This window comes from Coregonus lavaretus (genome assembly GCF_964263955.1).
Source record: "Coregonus lavaretus genome assembly, chromosome: 8".
NCBI lineage: Eukaryota > Metazoa > Chordata > Actinopteri > Salmoniformes > Salmonidae > Coregonus > Coregonus lavaretus.
The window spans coordinates 35,314,997-35,338,567 of record NC_139995.1 but is presented as its reverse complement, the minus strand read 5'-3'; the positions used below and the strand labels follow the sequence as shown (position 1 = coordinate 35,338,567).

The 23,571-nt window shown below is 42.0% G+C and overlaps 3 protein-coding genes and 1 pseudogene across 6 annotated transcripts in view; 2 read left to right on the top strand and 2 right to left on the bottom strand.

The window, feature by feature from the left end:
• The first annotated feature begins 408 nt into the window (after positions 1 to 408).
• On the top strand, positions 409 to 3,311 carry LOC311134029 (uncharacterized protein). The gene is made up of 7 exons (XM_084167642.1): positions 409 to 536; positions 622 to 815; positions 961 to 1,142; positions 1,824 to 2,609; positions 2,710 to 2,772; positions 2,848 to 2,913; positions 3,037 to 3,311. The coding sequence occupies exons 1-7, from the start codon at positions 441 to 443 to the stop codon at positions 3,243 to 3,245; spliced, it is 1,596 nt and encodes a 531-aa protein (XP_084023768.1). The 5' UTR covers positions 409 to 440; the 3' UTR covers positions 3,246 to 3,311.
• A 3,565-nt stretch (positions 3,312 to 6,876) lies between these two features.
• Positions 6,877 to 14,229, bottom strand: LOC311134028 (phosphatidylinositol 5-phosphate 4-kinase type-2 gamma-like; annotated as a pseudogene). Its single transcript has 9 exons — positions 14,082 to 14,229; positions 13,882 to 13,979; positions 11,922 to 12,018; positions 10,692 to 10,737; positions 10,223 to 10,585; positions 8,146 to 8,258; positions 7,725 to 7,949; positions 7,151 to 7,243; positions 6,877 to 6,957 (listed from the first exon to the last, which is right to left on the bottom strand). The product of its transcript is annotated as a phosphatidylinositol 5-phosphate 4-kinase type-2 gamma-like (transcript).
• A 2,669-nt stretch (positions 14,230 to 16,898) lies between these two features.
• On the bottom strand, positions 16,899 to 18,695 carry LOC311134027 (insulin-like growth factor-binding protein 6; the record flags this gene model as incomplete). Its single annotated transcript, XM_084167641.1, has 4 exons — positions 16,899 to 17,012; positions 17,267 to 17,389; positions 17,530 to 17,564; positions 18,353 to 18,695. The coding sequence occupies 4 exons, from the start codon at positions 18,693 to 18,695 to the stop codon at positions 16,899 to 16,901; spliced, it is 615 nt and encodes a 204-aa protein (XP_084023767.1).
• Positions 18,696 to 20,531: 1,836 nt separating this feature from the next.
• Positions 20,532 to 23,571, top strand: part of LOC311133301 (SPRY domain-containing protein 3-like) — an 84,217-nt gene continuing 81,177 nt past the window's right edge. For 2 of the 3 annotated variants that reach the window (XM_084166802.1, XM_084166800.1), the window contains exons 1-3: positions 20,545 to 20,633; positions 21,232 to 21,357; positions 23,392 to 23,467. In XM_084166802.1, coding sequence (XP_084022928.1) covers positions 21,239 to 21,357; positions 23,392 to 23,467 — 195 coding nt within the window. In that variant the 5' untranslated portion in view covers positions 20,545 to 20,633; positions 21,232 to 21,238. Of the gene's footprint in view, positions 20,831 to 21,231; positions 21,358 to 23,391; positions 23,468 to 23,571 lie in introns of all 3 variants that reach the window. The other variant, XM_084166801.1, reaches the window with a different exon arrangement.

Below are 23,571 nucleotides of genomic sequence, written 5' to 3'. Positions count from 1 at the left end.
GGAAAGAAATTGTAAGTGTTAGATAATACATATCACGAAAACAGCTGCATGTTGTCAAGCTTTACCGTATCAAAATTGGAGTCCTCTGACGGAGGCGTTTTGCACAATCTGCAAAAATGTATTTGGAACTTTGAACCATGAACTTTTCGACACCTATCACTGTTGGCTATATTTCATCTTACAACAGCTACATAGAGGCAGTATTTAGTTAAATGGTACAATGTATGCATCAATATTACACTAATTGGGACACTAATTTTCATTACAGATAACATCAAACAAAAAACGTGGGTACACTTTCAGTTATTGTGAAAACTTTCATCACCTTTCAATGCCTTAGCTTTGAAATGTTAATGTTTATACATATTCAGATTGAGTTATCTTTCTAAAATGTGTATAGTATGCCAAGTTATTTAGCTACATGTATTTACCACTGCAGCATGGAGAAAGTCAAGAGGAAGCAGTGGAGTGAGGTGGACATGTTCCATGCCATGGAGGACTGCGGGGCAGGGATGGCTATCCGCCAGGCTGCCAAGGTTAGGCATCTTTTGTTTTTAGGAGATTACCATGTGTATGTGAATTTTATCTGCTAGTAACAGTTTTCTTTTCTTATCTACCAAGGTGCATGGTGTACCTCGGCAGACCCTGGCGGACAGGCTGAGCGGCCGGGTGACCCATGGTTGTCGCAGTGGACCACCCACATTGCTTGCACCAGAGGATGAAAAGTCTCTGGTGCAGTACTGTATCTACTGCGCCAGCCATGGGTTCCCCTTCACCAGACAGAGGCTGATGAAATACGCCGACAAAATACGCAGGTATTTGGTGTTCTATGTGTTTATGTATGTAGAATGCTGGACTGACTGTTATCAATGTGTGTGATGTAAATGTGGATGTGTATGGTGATGCCAAAACAAACATTTTCATCCTGGATGGACAATTATATATTCTATTCTATTGTAGGTTTCGGCACCCAGGGGAAACAATCCCACCACTGGGGAAGAGGTGGTGGGAAATGTTCAGGAGGAGGCACAAGAACCTAAGCATGAGGAGGCCGGACACCCTGGACAGGGGGAGAGCTGAGTGTGCCACACGTCCGACGATGGACACCTTCTTCACTTCTTATGAGAAGTACTTGGAGGAGAGTGGGTTGAGGGAGAAACCCAGACAAATCTATAACTGCGATGAGTCTGGGTTTCGTAGCGACCAGAGCAGGCACAAAGTGCTGGCTCCCCGGGGCGCAAAACACGTGTACCAGCAGGCTCCGGGGACCAAGGAGCACATCACAGTGCTGGCCTGCTTCAACGCAGCTGGGGAGGACGTCCCCCCGTTTATCATCTACCCCAAGTGTTTCCCCGGTGGCCACTACACACTGGGAGGCCCCCCCCAAGCCTTGTATGGACGGTCAAGCAGTGGCTACATTGACGGGGACCTGTTCAGGAAGTGGTTTCAGCACTTCATTAAGTATGCAGTGAAAGAGCGCCCTCTCCTTCTCCTCTTTGATGGGCACAAGAGCCACATGGACCCGGAAGTGCTCGCGGTGGCACTAAGGGAAGGGGTTATACTTCTTTGTCTTCCACCACACTGCACCCATGTCCTGCAGCCGCTGGACGTGGCATACTTTGGCCCTTTAAAGGCTGAGTTCTCCAAGGTAGCTGGAGACCTTAGCCATTTTGACCACTCCTACATGGTAAACAAATCAGAATTTGCCAGAGTATTCCGCTACCCGTACCAGCGAGGTACGCGTACATGCAAGGACATGCGCTATGTGGTGGAAGGGTTTAAGAAGTGTGGCCTCTTCCCTTTTGACCCTTCAGCCATTGAAGGGTCCCGTTTAATGCCGTCTCGGACCCTACCGGGTCCCAACACCGCCTCTACTGGAACCAGCAGCAATGTACCATCCATCAGCACCTCCTCCCCAGCGACCACAGGAGGACCCTCAGCCCCTGCCCCAGTCCCAGCCGCTGCTCCAGTCCTATCCCTAGCTCTAGAAGAGCACCCCCTAATAGAGGGGGGGCTGATAGCGAAGGACCTGGGGCACATCCTTACTGTCCTGAAGTATCGGCTGGACCGATACAGAAGACTCCCTGTGGTCGCCACATGCCTCACCGGGGAGGAATACACGCGCCAGTGGCAGGAGAGGGGTGAGAAGGAGAGGGCCGGGGCAGAGGAGAAAGAGCGTCGGGCAGCCCTCAGAACACAGAGGGCACAGGAGAGGGCTGCCATGGATGAGACCATTGACGCCATCGCCTCTGCTGGACCCCCTGCTGGAACCACTCCTGACAGCTGCATCACCACTGCCAGTGCCTCCCAGTGTGCAACACCTGTAGGAGCCGCCGGAGTCCCCAGCTGCAGAAGAAGGCCACATGCCTACTCTCCCGGCCACACCATCGTCGGCCCCTCAACCCCACCATTACAAACACCAGCTCCTCCAAGCCATCGTCGGCGGTTTTGTCCACCACCACCCCAATGCACACCACCCCCCATGTCTGTCACCACCAACACGGCCTCCTCTGGACCAACTGCCTCCTCCGTCTCCCCTGGTCACACCACCATAGCAGCCTCGTCTGGTGTCCCTGCCCCCTGCAATTTGAATACCACCACCTCCACAGGTAAACACATGTTAAATTACGAAAAAATGACTGTTTGTTATCTGTTTTATAAAACAGCAATGTAAAAAATATATATATATATATCTTTATATATCTACAGTAAATAGCACCAGCCCTCAAGTCATCTCCGCCTCCTCCAAAACCTCTGCAGCTTCCTCCAGAGGTATTGATGTAAAAAAGTTGAAAAGGGTTTTCATGCAACATGCTCTGTCTAACAATACTTTTTCTCAAACTGCAGCACAGAAAAGGAAGAGAAAAGCTACACCGGTCACATCTGTCACACCACCCATGGCACCACTCTCAGGTACTTCATAATCTGTTTTTCTCGCTCTCTCAGTTGTATCAATTACTATTGTTGTTGAAGAACTTCTACATTTTGCAAAACCATATTAATCAATTTGTATTATTATTTAATTTTTTATAAAAGAAGACACCACCTGCTGTGCTCGCTGCGGGGAGCGTGATCCGCCTGCAAGCTCCTCTCAGGAGTGTAGATCCGAGGTGCCATGGGTGTGCTGTGACTTTTGCCAGCACTGGTTCCACTGCAGGTGTGTGCAGTGGGATCAAGAGGTAGCGGTGGAGCTGGATTTTTATTGTGATTTTTGTGACAATATAGGGATGGAGGTCGAGATTTAATTGTTTGTTTTGTTTGTGTTCATATGAAATTATTTATTTGTTCAAAAAAATAAATGTCTAAAATATAATATATATATTTATTTATCTTTCTGATGATACCAACAGATTTCATCACTTTGCTACAGAATAAGAAATATAGTAAAAAATAGAAAAAAAGAGCCAGAATCTCAATTGGTGGGAATGAAATGGAACAAATCACATCCACTAGATTCCTCTGAGTTCTAATTGATGAAAAGTTATCCTGGAAAGATCATATTCAATTTGTCTGTAGCAAAGTGATGAAATCTGTTGGTATCATCAGAAAGATGAGTGGTTTGGTTCATCAGGCAAGCTTCCTAACTCTACTGTATAGTAGCTTAATTTACCCATATCTCATTTACTGTAATATTGTCTGGGACAGTACATATATATGCCTCCTACCTACACAAATTACTCATCATACAAAATAAATTTGCAAGACTAGCCACCTCTAATTACCTGGCTCCATCTGCACCTTTGTTTAAGAAACTCAAATATTTTGTCTATTTACGACATTAATGTACGCCAATTATGCACTTTAATCTACAAATACTCATACCTCCCAGACAGTTTACCTAAACCCTTCAATGGATTCTTCCAGGTTAATTCTGAAATCCACCTATATAACACAAGACACTGCGATAACCTTCACCCTCCCCACTGCCGCACCTCACATAGTCAATTCTCTATCAGATACAGAGGTACCATACTCTGGAATTCTTATCTTCACATTGCCAAAACCTCATCATGCCTCAATAAACTTCAAGTGAAGATTTGGGGTCAGTCTGATTAACCAAACTAAACAATAATCCCCTCCATGTAGCCTAACTCTCATACTCACACACACACACAATCAAACATGGTTTTTCTTGTATACTGAGTATATCATGTACAATTATAATTAATATGCTTAGTTGAACTGATTGAATAAATGTAAAAAAATGTGTGCTTATATTTGTGGTGTGGTTTTCATAAAGCACTTTTGGGCTTCCAACCTCACTTGCACACCGTTTTTACCAGTTTTTTTCATCTGTAATTCTTTGGTGCGTATAAATAAAACCTAAAACCTCATAATAAACCATCCATAAAAAACGATTATATATTTTAACATTTATTATTTGGCCCTTAAAAATTATAATGTGCAAATATTGTACAATCCACGTGTACAAAGCTCTTAGACACTTACCCAGAAAGACTCACAGCTGTAATAGCTGCCAAAGGTGATTCTAACATGTATTGACTCAGGGGTGTGAATACTTAAGTAAATGAGATATTTCTGTATTTCATTTTCAATCAATTTGCAACAATTGTCATTATGGGGTATTGTGTGTAGATGGGTGAGAAAAAAAATATTTTAACCATTTTGAATTCAGGCTGTAACACAACAACATTTTGAATAAGTCAAGGGGTATGAATACTTTCTGAAGGCACTGTACATAACATGTTAGGCTATACCCCGATCAAATACTGCTGTCGTCTATTGTTGTCTTCTATAACCCCTGAAATATTGTTGCCACCTAAACATCGATATCCACTAAATTGTGTCACAGTTTTACAGAATGCATTAAAGTTACAATAAAGCTTTCACAATGATAGACACCAGTGCTTTTTTTTTAGAAAGGTGCACAGTTCATTTTCTTCCCATTCCATATCTCTCTCAGGTCACACAGACCCAGATAATATCTTAGATTTGTTTCAGGCTCTTTCTTAGAAAAGAGCACCTCACCTTTTCCAACCCCTTTGAACCTCTCTTTGTCCACTCAGCAATTGCCATTGTTCCCCATACCTACTTATTTTGTTAATCTTTTGTTTAGCTTAGCCTTCAACACCATAGTGCCCTCCAAGCTCATCACTAAGCTCGGGGGCCCTGGGTGTGAACTCCACCCTGTGCAACTGGGTCCTGGACTTTCTGACGGGCAGACCCCAGGTGTTGAAGGTATGTAACAGCACCTCCGCCACGCTGATCCTCTACACGGGAGCCCCACAAGGGTGCGTGCTCAGCCCCCTCCTGTACTCCCTGTTCACCCATGACTGCAAGTTTGCTGACGACACAACAGTAAGCCTGATTACCAACAACGACGAGACAGCCTACAGGGAGTAGGTGAGAGCCCTAGTGGAGTGGTGCCAGGAAAATAACCTCTCCCTAAAAGTCAACAAAATGAATGAGCTGATCGTGGACTTCAGGAGAGAGCAGAGAGAGCACGCCCCCCATCCATATCGATGGGGCCAATTAGTGGGCTCGGCCAACACACCTGAACACATTTAACAAGATAGAGGATAGAGAGTTTTGTTGATACGGAGAACGGAATGTATATGTTTTTAAATAACATTCTTAGAACGTTCTTTGAACGTTTGTTTTCTTGTGGTTTTTATAGAAATTCCCACAAAACAACATTGTTTCTTAACGTTCTCTGAACTTTCTGAGAACATTTACTTGAAATAGAACCATGAGGAAACCTGTAGAAAACATTATGCTGATGTACTGAAATTCCAACAGAAGAATGTTCTTTCTTAACGTTCTCTAAACAATTTGAAAACATTACTTTAAATAGAACCATGAGGAAACCTGTAGAAAACGTTATGTTTAAGTACACCTAAGAAACATATGGTTCTCAGAATGTTTTGTGCTAGCTGGGTATATTGCGCCATTCCCAGAACATTGTGGGAAGGTTGAATGCAAAATAATCATAGGACAACCATGCTCTCACCAAGCTCTAAGAAACATATTGTTCTCAGAACATTATGTACTCCCTGGGGTCTGTCCATCCTTATTTTCAGTTAATCAGATTGCACTGTACCTGCCTGCTGTGTGGGATTTGGTGGTTTACTGGAAGGCATTAACATGTTAATGACATCCCTATGAGATGTCCAGGACCCCTATTTTCCTCTAGAGAACTTTGGGAATACTGTAACTTACTTTACTGTAGGCCTACTAGGATATCTAGATTTATGAGATAGCGCACGACTTCTGAAAATGTAACACAGATAATTTAATAGATTTCAACGCAAACATAGATTTAAGAAACATTGAATACATTTGCGCAAAATATATTAAGATAAATCAGTGATTACATTTTTGGGGGAGGCATTTCTTCACCCTGTGTTTTGATTTAAGCAAGGAAGTCCAAACGAAGTAGGACTTTCTAAAATCAATCAGTCTTTCTAAAATACTAGTCCAGTGTGTGTCCATAAAATGGCCACTCTGTCCTTTTGTGCCTCCATCTGGTCGGAGAATCAGCTGGAAGAGCATGCCGTAAAGACAATGCTCTCTCTTCCCATTGTCATAGAAACCATTAAAACACACCCTGTTGTCAGATGTCGACAGAGAATAGAACTCTGACAGGTCTCCAAAATTCCAGAACTCGAGGCACCTGATGATGATGATACTGTTTCTCTGTGTTCCACAGGTGACAAAGCTAGTACTAAATAGTCTTTTTTAACTTATTGATGGATACAATTAAATAAATAGCTCTTTTAAAAACTGTATATTTTATCTCTATATGACAGTACTTGTCAGTTAAGGAATTGTAACAACAAGGTAGTAAATGAGGAGTGTTTTCGTATTGAGCCGGCTATGGTTCTGTAGCTGTAGTTGTAGCTGTGTTCTGGTGAGCTATGCAAAGATCTCAGCAATGAACTCATGGAACCTCTTGGCATACTGCTCAGGGTGAACGGTGGAGATTTATGCTCCGGACTAGGAATCACACAAACAAATACAGATATTGATAAACCAACAACGATAAGAATAAAACATGTTCATATAGGGAAGACATCTTGAAAACAATAGATCAATCAAATGTATTTATAAAGCCCTTTTTACATCGTTGGAATTTTTACTCACATCCCTATTACACACAAATGCAAACACACATCAGCGTGTCACTCAGCCCGTGTTTGATGGTCTTGGCAGCGTGAAAGGCTTTCTTCTTGGTGTCATAGTGGGTCAGAACGTCAATCAGACCCATGAAGTACACCTCCCTCTGGGCAGCAAGACAGGCAGTGAGTGACAGGCTATCATACAGTGGATGGATGTTAATCACTCCCCTGTTGACTGTGAGGTATAGCTACTGTACTGTGCATGGCCTAATACAGTATGAGACTAATCCTAACTGGAGATCCTGATGCAGTATCAAAAGTAAGTAATGGGTCTCTCAGGTTAGGATTTGGTCCATTGTGTCATCATCACTTACTGTGTCTACACTAATGTACTGTCTTTTAAAGAATATTATCTAACAGTTAGATCATCAACCACCATACAAAAATCTAAGACATTAAAAAAAGAGCCCACCCTCTTTTAATCAAGGTTCTGTTCAGCTACAAAATTCACTTGCTGGGACTCCCACGGTGAGAGAACAGTAGAATGGAAATTGTCATCCTAGCAATATGCCTAATAACTCAATAATCATGGTCAGGAAAACTTTCATTCTAGAAGTGAGTTATAGGATCTCTATGGGGACTCACTATATAAGGGTCAAACTCCCCGGGCCCCAGCGGTTTAAAGGAGTTCATGTAGCCAGCGATGCCTTCAGGAGAGGTGCCATAGAAGCCCACAGCAGGAGCAGGAGTCAGGCCGTTCTCCTTGTCCACTTCATCACAATCATCATATGACTCCTCCTCCTCCGTCCGGCCCACATTGTGGATCCCCAGCAAAAGGCTGTAGTCCACGATCCTCAGACGCACCAGTAACTAGATAGATAGCGAGCGAGAGCCCCACAGAAGACAAACGTAACACAGTTAGCCACTTATAACAGATCAGTCACATTTGTCTATATACATCTTTTCTCCCTCCCTACACACACTGGGGCATCCCTCCCAGCCACTCTGCACGTATGTATAATGTGCTGCTGTGCTACTGATGCTGTGCCCTGTCTCTGACACTCGCCTTCACGTCTCTGTTGAGCTTGTCCATGATCCTCTCCTTCTCCTCCTCTCTCACATAAACCTTCTGCATGTTATTCCTGAAGTCCACATCTTTGCGCATGGGCAACTTTTCACCTGAAAACACGATGAAAGAGAGGGGAGAGAGAGCAAGTGAACAAGATAATCAATTTAAAGATAAAGTGCCTCCAGAAAGTATTCATACCCTTTGACTTATCCCACATTTTGTTGTGTTACAGCCTGAATTAAAAATGGATTAAGTAGATTTTTTTCTCACCCATCTACACACAATATCCCATAATGACAAAGCTAAAACATGTGTTTAGACATTTTTGCAAATTGATTGTCTCATTTACATAAGTCAATACATGTTAGAATCACATTTACGTTTTAGTCATTTAGCAGACGCTCTTATCCAGAGTGACTTACAGTTAGTGCATACATTTTCATACTGGCCCCCTGTGGGAATCAAACCCACAACCCTGCCGTTGCAAACGCCATGCTCTACCAACTGAGCTACACGGGACCACCTTTTCTTTGGCAGCGATTACAGCTGTGAATCTGTCTGGGTAAGTCTCTAAGAGCTTTGCACACCTGGATTGTACAATATTTGCACATTTTCCTTTTTAAAATTCTTCAAGCTCTGTCAAGTTGGTTGTTGATCATTGCTAGACAGCCATTTTCATTTTACATTTACATTTTAGTCATTTAGCAGACGCTCTTATCCAGAGCGATTCATGTCTTGCCATAGATGTTCAAGCCGATTTAAGTCAAAACTGTAACTAGGCCACTCAGGAACATTCAATGTTGTCTTGGTAAGCAACTCCAGTGTATATTTGGCCTTGTGTTTTAGGTTATTGTCCTGCTGAAAGGTGAATTTGTCACTCAATGTCTGCTAGAAAGAAGACTGGACCAGGTTTTCCTCTTGGAGTTTGCCTGTGCTTAGCTCTATTCAGTTTATTTTTATACAAAAATACTTGCCCCAAACATAACACTTTGTATTCAGGACATAAAGTTAATTTCTTTGCCACATTTTTTGCAGTTTTACTTTAGTTGCTTATTGCGAACAGGATGCATGTTTTGGAATATTTTTATTCTGTACAGGCTTCCTTCTTTTTACTTTGTCATGTAGGTTAGTTTTGTGTAACTACAATGTTGTTGAGCCATCCTCAGTTTTCTCCTGTCACAGGCCGGCTCATAGCCTGTGGCAAAAATGAGTGGTTAGTGAAGCAGTTTTAAATACCCTGAGCCCAGGTGGCTCCAATCACACCAACTCCAATCACTAACGACCCTCCTCTGCCTGCAGGAGGAACCGCCCCTGCACTGCAGAGGGGCCGTGACACCCCCCTCCTTAAAATGAGGGTCCCACCCTCAACTCAAATTATGACCCAACATATTTAAAACAATCCAAAAACCAAAAAAAAACAGATACCAGTCCCGGCTTCTAACAGTAGCCCCGTGTCCCCTAGCTGACTGTCCGTCCTCAAACTCAGCAGCCCTGGTACCTGGGGAGCAATTGAAGAGAAAGGAGGCACAGACAGCCCGCAGGGGTCAGCAGAGAGAAAATACAAACTAGGCTAAAGGAGCACGGGACAGAGCATCAGCAATGATATTATCCTTACCACCAATATGTCTAATATCGAGGTTGAATGGTTGCAAGAACAAAGCCCAACGCATCAGGCGCTGGTTTGGATTTTGCAGGGACTTCAGAAAAATAAGTGGGTTGTGGTCAGTAAACACAGTTACAGGGGTTAAACCAGAACCAACATAGACCTCGAAGTGCTGTAAAACCCAAATGAGACCTAAAGCCTCCTTTTCAATTACAGAATAGTTTTGCTGATACATTTCCGGGAAAAGAAACTGACTGGACATTATTTTCCTGGAGAAGCCCCAGCACCAATTTGACTGGCATCTACCTGCAATTTGAAAGGTTTCCCAAAAGTTGGTGCTGCCAACACAGGTGCCAAACACAAAAGAGCCTTAACTGCATCAAATGCCTCTTGACACTGGGTGGACCAGATAAATTCAGCCTTGGCCTTCAACAGATTGGTCAGGGGGGACACTACTACCGAAAAGTTTACAGAAAGCACGGTAGTACCCCGCCATTCCCAGGAAGCGCATCAGTTCTTTCTTTGTGGAGTGCTGTGGGAACTGCTTCACAGCCTGAACCTTGGCTTCCACGGGACAGACAACACCCTGACCCACAACCTTGCCTAGGTATGTGACTGTAGCTTTAGCAAACTCACACTTTGCCAAATTGATAGTCAACCTGGCCCACACCAGTCTTTCGAACAGGGCTTGTACTCTACAGACATGCTCCTCCCAAGAGTCTGAGTATACGACCACGTCATCCAAATACACAGCACACCCTTCCAGACCTGAGACCACCCGATTCATCAGCCTCTGGAAGTTGGCTGGAGCATTCCGCAAGCCGAAAGGCATCACTGTATAAGAGAACAAACCAGATGGAGTTATAAAGGCAGCAATCTCACAAGCTCTTTTGGTAAGGGGTACTTGCCAATATCCCTTTAAGAGATCAAATTTGCTAACCCAACTTGATCAATACAGTCCTCCATCCTAGGAAGAGGGTAAAGGTCTGCATGGAGGAATGGGCCAAAATACCAGCAACAGTGTGTGAAAACCTTGTGAAGACTTACAGAAAACGTTTGACCTGTGTCATTGCCAACAAAGGGTATATAACAAAGTGTTGAGAAACTTTTGTTATTGACCAAATACTTATTTTCCACCATAATTTGCAAATAAATTCATTAAAAATCCTACAATGTGATTTTCTGGATTTTTTTTCCTCATTTTGTCTGTCATAGTTGATGTGTACCTATGATGAAAATTACAGGCCTCTCTCATATTTTTAAGTGGGAGAACTTGCACAATTGGTGGCTGACTAAATACTTTTTCCCCCACTGTAAATGTTTACATTGAAATAGTGCTGTAATAGCGGAGGCAGTGCTCCTGTTGTCTTTGTGCTGACTTGTGGTAACTCTGTGGTTCTAAATCAGTAGTTGTTTAGTAAACTGCTTGTTGCTTGACCATGCTGCAGGTCATATACCTGTTTGTTACATGCAATATTTGCTTTGTGGACTTCACCGGACAGATGTTGATCTCCGGTTTTGTGATGAAACAAACGTATGTGTAGTTGAATCTATTCCGCCACTGTGTGACTGTTGTTTTTTTGTTGTCACGGCGTTATTGTTTATCACGGTGGCATATGAACGAATGGGTTATAGAGCTAACAACACAATTATCACAACATAGGTTGTAATATGGCTTTTTTACTGGCTTGGCTTCCTCAGAGATTTTACCCATGCACAGCTACTGCTTGGTTTCTTAACCCTGTGCCACAAATGCAAAAACATTGGCATGTGGAAACAGCGCCAGGGAAACTAAACCAAAGCATGGATTGCTGTCATACCTTGTCCATAATCTGTTTAAAGGGTAAGGAAACCAATGTGTCATTTTGTAATTTGGATAAACTATCCCTTTAATTTAGGAAATATATTCCCAAGTATTCCCACGAATACAAAAAGAGACATATGTGATTGTGTCTCAATGTAATCAAGGTATGAAATTATTGTTATTTTTGGGCTTAGTTGGGGTTGATTTGAAATGTAAAAATTATTATAATTATGTTCTGGCCCCCCGACCATCCGTTTCAACAAAAATCGTCCCGCGGCTGAATCTAGTTGCCTACCCCTGACATAGGCTATCAAAGCCACAGAGCTTATAAAGACTCACCATGTTGGAGTGTGTTGGTATGCATACCTGATAATCCAGATCCTTGATTCCAAAATGCTCTCGGAGATTGCGGAACACCTGTGGACAATACTCTTTGAACTTGAAATGTCCTGGAAGAGTCTCTCTGTAGAGGATCAAATAATAGGGATCATACAAAGTGTAACTATTGTTACTGTTTATTACAGCATTATAAGCGTTACTAAATGTTGTTTAGGATTACTGATGATCTGAAGGTTATATGGTTATATGGTTATTATCATATAAATCATACAAATAGAATGAATGGGAATGCCCATTCTGCTCATTCTAATTCTATGGTTTTTATAAGGTTAGGCCCATATGAATTCAACATTCACAAACATTAGGACAATAATTATATATATTGTAGAAAATCATGATAAACTCCAGAACAAGACTTCAACTTAATGACCTGACACACTACACTCTTAGAAAAAAGGGTTCCAAAAGTGTTCTTCGCCGCTCCCCATAGGATAACCCTATTTGGTTCCAGGTAGAATCCTTTTGGGTTCCATGTAGAACCCTCTGTGGAAAGGGTTCTACATGGAACCCAAAGGAGTTCTACCTGGAACCAAAAAGGGATCTTCAAAGGGTTCTCCTATGGAGACAGCCGAAAAACCCTTTTAGGTTCTAGATAACACCTTTTTTTCTAGGAGTGTACTGCTATTAACCCATGAAGACATGGATATCATTTGGCCTCTTTTCTATCTTTTGTTTCTCCCTGTATCTCCCTCTCTGTCTCTCCCAACTTGAGGCAGGAATTTCACACTTCATTGTTCAGAAATGGGACACCACGCTCCTAACCACTCACACAAGTACACTCAGCTGTGTGGTACCGCTTAGGGAGAGAACCAGAGACGATAACAGACAAATACATATATCAGAATGAGCATTTCTGCACAACTTGTGCAATTTAGTTCAATAACTGATTAATATTTGGAATAATGTACTGAAGAATAATCTGAGGACAAGCTCATTGTGCAACGACCATTTTGGGTGAGTAGGTATTGCAGTCCAGGGGCTATTGTAAAAATAGCATACAATAGCATTGCAATATTAATTGGATGAATAATAATGGAAGGCATTTCAGAGGACATCTGATTGATATTATGATATTATGACACCTATTATTAAAAAATATTTCAAAGGACTTTTTCAATGTTGTGAAAAAAATCCACTAAATCTCATTTAGGTTTATCCAGTTTATGGTCTCTGTCTGGGAAACATGCAGGACCCCACTGTACAATCCCTAACAACACAGAGACGTCAGAGCAGCCAATCTCTGGCCTTGGACAAATACTAATACGACACACACACACATGCACACACACACAAACACACACAAACACACACACACACACAGACACACACAGACACTCTCTGTGTCCGATGCCTTTCACATTCCTTACAGTGGACATGTCATCGTAAGTCTAATTGCGTTGGCTACTTAGCCGTTGAGCGTCATGGCGTTCGTGTGAGCTGAGCTGCACCCAGAGATTAAACAATCCATCTCCCACTCCTCCTCTGGTCCACACACAGGAGATGTCTTTCCCTTTTAGCATACTAGGAGCACTTTACTGTAAATTCTCCTCCTTATACAACCTGCAAGGCTGCAAAGCTCTCAACAATGCTTTGGGTCAAAGCGCTCAACAATGCTTTGGGTCAGTGTTTTCCACAAACACTCCCAATCTTTGCACAATATGCCGCTTCATAGGTAGTTCTCACCTTTGAAATTCAGATAGGCCTACATAGACAAACCTATCTTCTAATATTCAATTACTAGCAAATTGGTTTGTGGAGAGACACAACAGGTTTGAATAGAACAGAACAAGTCAAGAAGGGAATTTGTAATCAGATTACCTGATGATTAACTAACTCTCCACTTGAGTATGGATCAATATATATATTATTTATGTAGTTACTCTTTGACAAACATTGAATGCAGTGAGTAGGCTATAGGCTACAGTACTTGTTGAAGAGATGGTTGTTGACTTTGATTTTGGTATTGGCTTTGAAGTCATCAGGAAGATGCATGAAAGGGTCAGGCACCTGGACCAGGTCATTAATCTGCAGACAGTGGACACTGTTAGAACACACACACACACACGCACACACACCCACACACACACAATAATAATATCAACAAAAACATGAATTTCATCGACATCCCGAATGATTGACTCCCCACATAAGGACACAGAACAGGGTCACTGGCTTGGAACACCTTCACTTTCTGCTGTACAAAATGTTTCTTCTTTGTCTTCGTTTTGGGAACCAGGATACTCAAAGGGCTCGAGGTGGCACCCGGAGAAACCATTGCGCCGTTTAAGTAAACAATATTGCGCCGTTTAAGTAAACAATAATCTGAACGGGTTACAACACTATTTTGTTTACATGAATTCACCTTGGTGCACCGGTTTGCCGCTCTCCTTTTGCCTTCTTATTTAAGTGTTTGACTAAGGTTGATCCATTAGTTGCCGAAAAACAACCTTAGATTACATCAAAGAAACTCGCCAACATCTGGCATCACCTGCCCAGTGTCGCGTGTCCAGCCTAGTCCGACAGGTGTGCGAGGATTTATGCGCTCCGCCCTCAACAAATGCAGCAAAACAAGCAACTTCTCATTCAATTCCCTTAGATTTTTACATTACCTGTCCTGAACAATTGTTCCATATTGTTGCCTACCTAGGATATATTTGCATGATCATAAAAGGCTAGAATATGGTTTAGATTATGCCAATGAGACTGTACAGGTTCCCACTTCCCTAAGATTCAAATTTGTTTTGTAACATTTAATTGCAACTTCAACCTTATTCTGGACAAATCGAGTAGGGTTACAGTGCATTCGGAAAGTATTTAGACCCCTTCACTTTTTCCACATTTTGTTACATTACAGCCTTATTCTAAAATTGATTAAATCATTTGTTTACTCATCAGTTTACACACAATATCCCATAATGACAAAGCGAAAACAGGTTTGTCTAATATTTTGATATTTTATTTTTTATATGACATTTACATAAGTATTCAGACCCTTTGCTATGAGACTCGAAATTGAGCTCAGGTGTATCCTATTTTGCAGAAATGTCTACAAACCTGTTTTTGCTTTGTCATAATGGCTTATTGTGTGTAGAGTGATGAGGGGGAAAAAACTATTTAGTCAATTTTAGAATAAGACTGTAACATAACAAAATCTGGAAAAAGTCAAGGGGTCTGAATACTTTCCGAATGCACTGTACATGAGAACTTTCCAAATGCACTGTACAGGTCGCCCTTCCTAATTCAGTTTGTGGAAATGGAAGAAAAAAACAGTCTTTGTTTGTGTGTGTGTGTGTGTGTGTGTACTGTGTCCATCTGTATATAAAGTTGCACATGCCAACTAATTGATTTATCATTCCTGTCTGTTGTTTGGAGAATCTGTGTATTCTGTGTCTTTATTATAAGTCTCAGATTGTGTTTTTGGATGTTTTATTTGATTTTTTAATTTAAAACTTTGAAGAGCATACCAACTCCAAACCTCTGTGGCTTTAGAAATTGTCATGGTAACTCTGAGAGCCAGCCTTGAATTGTTCCTGGTCATATGAGAAAGATTTCTGGATTAAGGGCACACAGCCCAGCCATTACAACCATAGCAAAGCTATTTTCAGTCACAAACAGGTTTTTGTTGAACTGTAGAACGCATGCTGTTATGAGGCTCAAATGGAACCTCTAAAACGTATATTATAAAGCAGGTAATCTTCAGCAGACATCTGGGACTAGTAAACTTACCCATCAACATCAGTTTGCTTTTAGTGTGCTTCCACTCAGAGACATTCAACGATAAAATGTCACATTTATTTATGTATTAAAAATGGTCAACATAAATAATTACATCAATAAAACATTATGTTCAGCAGGAACAGTACAAAATAAAATGTTTTGTCATGCCCAATAGAAAACAAAACACTTAAATAAAATGTAAAATCATTATCAAAAATACATACTGTAAATTAAATAATACATCAGCTTTTAATTTATATATGTATACAAAATACTATCTTATAGTATTAAAATGAGTCTGCTCAGCTGCAATGTCAGTAAAAAGGTTGGAGGTGCTCCAGTAGTGCTTGATCCTGGAGTTTAAACATCAGAATAATGTCAGATTTAAGAGCATGTTATAAGAGAGACATCATCAGAGACAAGCCTGATCACTAGGCCTAGACTGTCATGGGACACAGCGGGTAAATGGGATTGGCTATGTAGTTTACTACTAAAATGAACTCACAACTCTGCGTTATAGCACAGAGTACAGATTTAGAAATTAAAACAAAGTGCATAGTAATTCCATACCAATCTAGTCTCCGCTCAGGAACCTACTTGGTAAATCATCCGTTTCTTGTCTGTAATGCCATAATGCATCACTAGAGGGCGCTGTGAGACCAAACTAACAGGGATGGAGAAAGAGAATGAACATCAGAAATGCAATTGGAAGGATTGTGCTTGTAGGTAGCATGGCTGGGCTCAATTCGAATTTAAGGCAGTCAAGGAAGTAAACTAAAATTACAATTGAATAATCGAAAAAAGTGCATTTATTTTCAATGACTTCTCAAACTGAAAAGTAGAAGCTATATATTAAAGAAAAAAAGTAAATGTCTGAATTTTAAATTCAAATCACTTCCTGAATTGACTGCCTTCAAAATCGAATTGAGCCCAACCCTAGTAGGTAGTAGTGTAGTCGGGTGAATTTGTATATGTCCCAAATGGCACCTTATCCCTTACATAGTGCACTACTTAGGGAATAGGGTGCCATTTGGGACGTAAACTTTGGCTTGTATCAGCCATTTACTGTCCAGCACTTTGGAAAGTGCTTCCTCCTCCATCCCTCTCTTTTTCTCCTCCTCTATGCCTCTCTTTTATCCTCATCTTGCACTTCTTCTCTTCCTCTTGATCCTCACCCTATGGCCCATATTCCAGACTGCAGGATGTGGTGGGCTGGACAGTGCCCTTTCATGCGTTGTCACAGATCAGGGTGCCCTCTGGGCTTGTGTGTGATGGTGTTGGTATGCCACTCTCGTCCACACACCAGCAGTGGCCGCGATGCATGCCCCGAGACGACCGACACTGCCAGAGGGGACACACAGTGATAAAGCATATTTGAGATGTGAATTGTTGTATAGGATACAACAACTTCACACACACACATGCACACACATGTTACTGACCAGGCATAGTCATAGACTATCGAGCACAGCTTGCAACTCCAGATTTGAGTTAGCCCACTGAGCTCCTGTTTAGGCAATGTTATACTCATCATGCAAGCAAGCATAGTTCGGTTAACCACGTCTGCTACAAATACAGTCTGATTATAAACCTACCTGCTTCTTTCTGAAGAAACCATGCTTGTCACAGTTGGGCATATATATATCAGCAAAGTCTGACTTGAAGACCAGGGGCTGCAGACCTTTAAGTACAGTGTTCAGCAGTCTACGGCATGGAGCCTAGAGAGAAGAGAGAAAGAAAGAGAGTTTTCATTATTTAAAAAAACACTACCTCATATACTTGTTCTATTGTCATTCAATTCTATTGCTCAACACAATCCTCCTAACATCCATCTGTAAATAAATACAAGGGATTTTACCTTCTCCAGGTCTTCACTGGGTGTCGGGTGTGTGGCTGGAGAAATACATGACAGCATCTTTAGCATAGTGATGGATTACATTACCACAGTAACTGATTGATTACTGAGATATCTGATGAATGCAGTGGCAGAGACAAACCAGTAGGTAGAGTTGTATATCATGTTCACAGATTGGCACAACAGGTTGTAGAGCAGGGCTCTCCAACCCTGTTCCTGGAGAGCTACCATCCTGAATTAGCTTCGTTACAACTGAGGTTGGATTGAAAACGTACAGGAGAGTAGCTCTCCAGGAACAGGGTTGGAGAGCCCTGTTGTAAAGTAAAAGTACTAGCTGCTGGTGATTTGAGGTTAACATGACGTAATTTTGATTATTTAAGAGAATAACATTTCCCACACCCAAAACAAATTAATTCCTGGTAGAGTCTGAACAGATCTATTTTAAACTTGTGGCTGAGTTTGGAGCACTGCATACTAAGACTTGGTTCTGCCTCCACAATGTAAACTACTGTCAATTGTGTGCTCCATTACATCCTAGCTGTATTTCTCTGAAGCTTACTTCTGATTCACTAATGTTCTACTTCCACAGTCCAATACAATCTCACAATCGGGACCTTTCTTGTCACAACGAAGTCATCAGCACAACATCTACATCTTTATTTGTCTAAAATATACAGTACCATGTCCTGAGCAGGAAAAACTGGGCCTTAGTTATACAGGCTATAACTAGGTCATGTGAACTGTCTGCAGAGGCTAAATTTACCATTGATTTTAGTTTACAATACCCCCTCCTCCACCCCTACTCTGTGCTGTAGTAGGTGCTTACCTGTGGGCTGGGGCCTCTCAGAAGGGCTGGGCCTGCTGGTGTTGCTGCAGACTCCCCTGCCCTGCAGCAGGGCCTGGAGGGGTTTGGGGTACCCCAGTGGTGGGGTGCAGCGGAGTCCACGGTCACAGCTCAGAGTGTAGACCCCACAGGGCTCCCCCAGGGCCAGGACAGTGGTGCTGAGCTCCCCAGACTGCTGCCTCTGTGTGGGGGCCCTGGCCACCTGTGAGCCCTTACTGGAGGGATTCCCTCCTCTGAGAGTAGGCAGCTGGTAGGCTAGCGTCCACGAGCTGGAGAGGGCAAGCTGGAGGAAGAGCAGGGCCAGAAGGTCAGGGTACAGAAGCATGTTTCCTGCAAGATACACGTTGTCCACCAACAATGAGTAAGTAATAGTCCAGGAGGTTCCTATTTGTTTCAATGCCAGGTAGGCTGTTGTCTGAGGTTTATTCTTATTCAGCTCAGTTCCAGTTGTGCGTTGGGAGATGCGAGGCAGTGTGGATAGGAATCTCCAGCTATGACAGAGCGATAATGAAGCAGACAGACACCAGAGACAGCTGCTTTTAAAGAGCCAAAAGGTGGAGAGAGAGGGAGGGGGAAGGAAAGCGGGAGAGAGAAATATTAGTCTCCGCTCTCGTTTTCAGATTGCTGAGCACACTCCCACTTCCCCTTGTCTCTGACATGCCTTTCTTTTACCAGGGCCAGCTGGTGAAATAGGGTTAGCCCTACCTAACCCCATCATGAATGTATCATTATTGCTGTTTCATATTCAGCATGATTGTTTTCCCACCAGTAATACATTTGATGTATGTGTTTTACGAGTAAGCATTACTGAGCAATTTATTCAAATGACAAATCGGGACATGAGAACATTAGTTTATCGAAAACATATTTGTGGGATTGAGTGTCCTCTTCCGTGTAGGCCTATAGAAACTGAGAAAAACCCTTGTACATGTAATCTGTGTTTTGATGGCTATTATAGGATGAAGAAGCCTGATAATGAATTTGGACAGTTTCCAACAGCAATCGTGTTCATTTTAAGATATATTGTTGGAACAATATACTCAACAAGTACATCAAACTTCCAGAGTGGGTTCTCTGCTAATTCCTCTGTAGCTCAATTGGTAGAGCATGGCGCTTGTAACGCCAGGGTAGTGGGTTCGATCCCCGGGACCACCCATACGTAAAAATGTATGCGCACATGACTGTAAGTCGCTTTGGATAAAAGCGTCTGCTAAATGGCATATTATTATTGTATTATTATTATTATGAGCACCACCAACACAGTGGATGGAAATGGATTCAAAGGGAACTCCCTCTGCTGGTGATTTGCTGAATGTGCAATCCTAATGGAGGGCTGTGATTAGTTAATGACCTATAATGTCATTTTCTTTTGTATAAAATTGGTGATATCATTAAAAGTACCAGAAAGCCTACGCTGGCATGGAGTCGCCAACATGAATAATTCTTCCATCACAGGAAACGCATTCCTCTGTGTGTGTGTCATGATAATGGACTAGTGAAGAATTAATTTGAGTGGGATGACCACCTCTTTAAATCATGATTTATTTTTAGAAAAACTGTTTTTAAAAAGAACGCTGTTTGATGCTAAAGCCAATCTGGCAACGAATATGTAAAGGCAGGACAATTTGCTGACAGTCAATACGGTCCTAACGCTGTTTGGTTCACACGTTTCACAATCGAAAATGTTCCAAGCAATGTGCCAGAATCTATGGATGATTTTACCTATGGAAGCCCTCCCTTTCCACACCTAACTATTGTAACCCCCACACAACTCAGAATTCCCCCTTACACACGCCTCCGCCACATAATTACTGTCCTTTATTATTTTACTGTCACCTCAAATTCTCTCTCTCACTCATCCTCCAATCCACACACGCACACGTTTCATTGATGTTTACCACCACAAGTAGTATAGGCTAATACAAATGTTCACTGTCAAGTGCCTTGTCAATTTTGATGATCATGCTCTTTGAAAAGTAAACTACTACTTTCAGAACGTACTACCATGGAAATATGTTTGCCCCTATAATATAGTCTACCCATAATACCATAATATTAATTCAACAGCTACAATAAAGAGTCGTTTATTTAGATTGCTGATGCAAGAGCTCGAAGTTTCCGCCGGAAACGTACATTTTCTAGAACGTAAATGTATCATGATGTCATTAGAAGGCGCCATTTGCACTCTGCTGAATTTGTTTTGATGGAGCTCGACGAACTGGAAATTTGTAAACAACAACGAATATAGTAGTCTAAAGACAAGGTGGGCAACTTGTGTGTGTGTTTTATAAATAAACAAACATTTCCCGGACGTGTGAGACTATGTGCTGCGTACTGACGGAGCTATGCTCTTCCTGTGTGTGAAGTCACTAAGTGCTTGATGTGGATAGCTAGCAACCTAGCCAGCCAGCTATTTCCCTGGGGCGTAATAATTAGTCCAAACAGTTGCAAAACGTTCCGGTAAGTCCCTCCCCGTTTCGTTCCGTTTAAGAAACGTTTTGCAACAGAATCGGCGAATGAGTACACCCCTGCTGTTGTAACGTTAGCGATGCAGTTGGCAGCTGTAGCTAGTTAACTTAGCTATTTGTCATGAATTGCTAGCTAGGTAAGTATATAGCTAGCTAGTGTATTAAACCGTAAATTAAATGTGTTATTATTAGACACCCTCACCCAAGCTTGCTACCTTTGCCAGTCACTTCTTTTTCAGTTTGATCCAACTGAACCAAACAATGCCGGTGCAACACCGACCACGTCTGAGTCCATAATCTGTGTGTGGAGCCTGTTATTCATATGAAGCCGTATGTAAAAAATTATATGAGAGTAGGGGATAAACACCTCATTGTTCATGTCTCTATTCTCAGGTAAGCGATGGACGACATCAACCTCCATTACCGCTTTCTGAACTGGAGGCGGAGGATCCGGGAGATTCGCGAGGTGCGGTACCGCGAGCGGTTCAAGAGGATGCTGAGGGATGGAGAAGTGCTCAGGTGGGCATGAAAACTGTCAGAATCACTTTTATTTGCCAATTACATTTACACACCCGGAATGTTACTTGGTGAAGTGTAGTATGAGGCATGAGAGATAATGACACTTTAGCCAGCGTTCCTCTATCCTGCTTCTGGGTAAGGAATGTAAAGAGAAGGAACAGTCAGATCATTGTCAGTCACAAGTTACCCAAATTCCTGGTTCTGGGGATCCACCTGGTCAATAACATCAAATCGGTGATGCATTCTGGGTAAATTGTGACCGACTGACTGATCTACAAATAATAATAATAAATTATAATGCAAGGTGATTTTTGCAGTCGATGTCGAACAAGCCCGCTGTGAGTGGAGGCTTTTGTTGCAGCCCAGTAGTAACACAATTATTCAATCATTAAAGTTGTGAGTTGACTCAGGTGTGCTAGTTTGTACTTAACCTCAATTGCTACCTCATATAGAGCCTGGAAACACTGTGCAACAAATTGGGACTTGAAAGGGGCATGGGTTAAAATCGAGGCGAGAGAGCGAGCCTGCTACAGTTGTATTAGATGGGACAAATCGGCAATAAAAATAAACGTTCTATCGCAGCGACCATATTATTTTTGGGAAGCCCGATTTCCCGAACTCACTTCCTTGTTTAGCCTAAATCAATCAGCGAATTCGTTTTGCGTGGCCCGGTTCCCCAGGTGGGTGGAGATTTCTCTTTAGGACCAATGGAATGGTTGATAATGAGCTAACCCCGCCCACCTGGGGCATCGGGCCATGCAAAACGAATTCACCTACTTGCACTGCTCATGCTTTGAAATCCACAATGTAGAGGGGAGGTTCTAAGAGTTGCGCTAGATGGTGATGGACTGAGAGATCAGCCAATTAAAACCAGCAGATGTTTCGTCTGCTCCTGCCATAGACTTCCAGTCAAGTTCTGTCCTGAGGCGCTCGGAAACCAGACACCTCTAAAGAAGGAGAGCCTGCTGGTGGGCAAGATTAGTTTGTACTGGGACCAGGATTGATTGCTTCAGACCAGGGGTCTCCAACAGATAGATCGCAAGCTACCAGAAGCTCGCAGCCCACCTATGAGTAGCTCGCCAATCAATTCTGAAAGTACATCAATTTTCCATCGCAAACTGTCAATCAAAGCCACATTGACATTATCCCACCCTTGGTTAGCCACTATTGGCTTAAAAAGCCAAACGTAACACAATATCTGCCAATTAATTTTCAGCAATTGTCCATCTTTCACTCTGTATGTAGCCAGTTAGACATACTAATGATAACCGTCTTGTGGGTATACAGAAAGACTTTCCCCAAAAACCTTCTAAGTTAAATGTTAACTGCAGAATAGGCTTACCTGACATAACTATATAATTGGGTGGCCATTGTTTTGCAAACTCTGCCATGACGTGTTGCAGCAGTAGGCCTAACAGCAGAAACATCTCTAGACCGACACATTCCTTTCTTGCTAGATGCGCAATTAAAGGGGAATTACACTCAAATCAAAAATGGTCTTCTGATTTTGATTTAAGCATTGTCATGGACACAGAACATTCATTTTCGTTGTGTCTCTATTAATAATTGTAATATTGAGAGTAAAAACCAAAACAATCCCAAACCAGGAAAAATAAAACAGAGAACAGACAGAATTCAGGAAAATACCAAATACAATTTTATTGTGCCCTTTAGAGTTGTTTATTAACCATTATTTTACCAGGTATATTGACAGAAAACACATCTATTGTACCCAGGGAAGAGTTGCAGGGTAGAGGAGCAGAGAAGAATGTGCCTATTTGAAAGCTATAGAAAAAAATGAGTAGCTTGTGACATTTTTCTTTTTTTTCAAAGTAGCTCCTCATGCAAGAAAAGGTTGGAGACCCCTGCTTTAGACTCATACTTTCTTTCACACTGTACTCCTCTTACTGACTTGGCTGGCCTGTACTGTCCACAAGTTAAAGAACAACTGTATGTTGTGTAGCATATGTTGGTTGCATACATTTGCAAATGCGATACGATTAATGTAAACTAATTTCTGAAATTCCGTTACAGTTACCAAGGGAACTCTGATGAAGTTGGCTGCTACGTGGCTCCAAGGCCGTTATCCAAAGGGAACTGCTACTTTGAGGTAGGCTTCAATACAGAGTTAGTTACAGTGCCTTCAGAAAGTGTTCACACTCCTTGACTTTTTCCACATTTTGTTGTGTTTACAGCCTGAATTTAAAATGGATT

What these genes read in the sequence shown, in the direction of transcription:
- LOC311134029 (XM_084167642.1), top strand. Translation starts at nt 441, where the DNA reads ATGGAGAAAGTCAAGAGGAAGCAGTGGAGTGAGGTGGACATGTTCCAT. An exon ending in CTATCCGCCAGGCTGCCAAG is followed by an intron (nt 537 to 621) that starts GTTAGGCATCTT and finishes TTATCTACCAAG; the next exon opens with GTGCATGGTGTACCTCGGCA. An exon ending in TGAGAAGTACTTGGAGGAGA is followed by an intron (nt 1,143 to 1,823) that starts GTGGGTTGAGGG and finishes CAGCCATTGAAG; the next exon opens with GGTCCCGTTTAATGCCGTCT.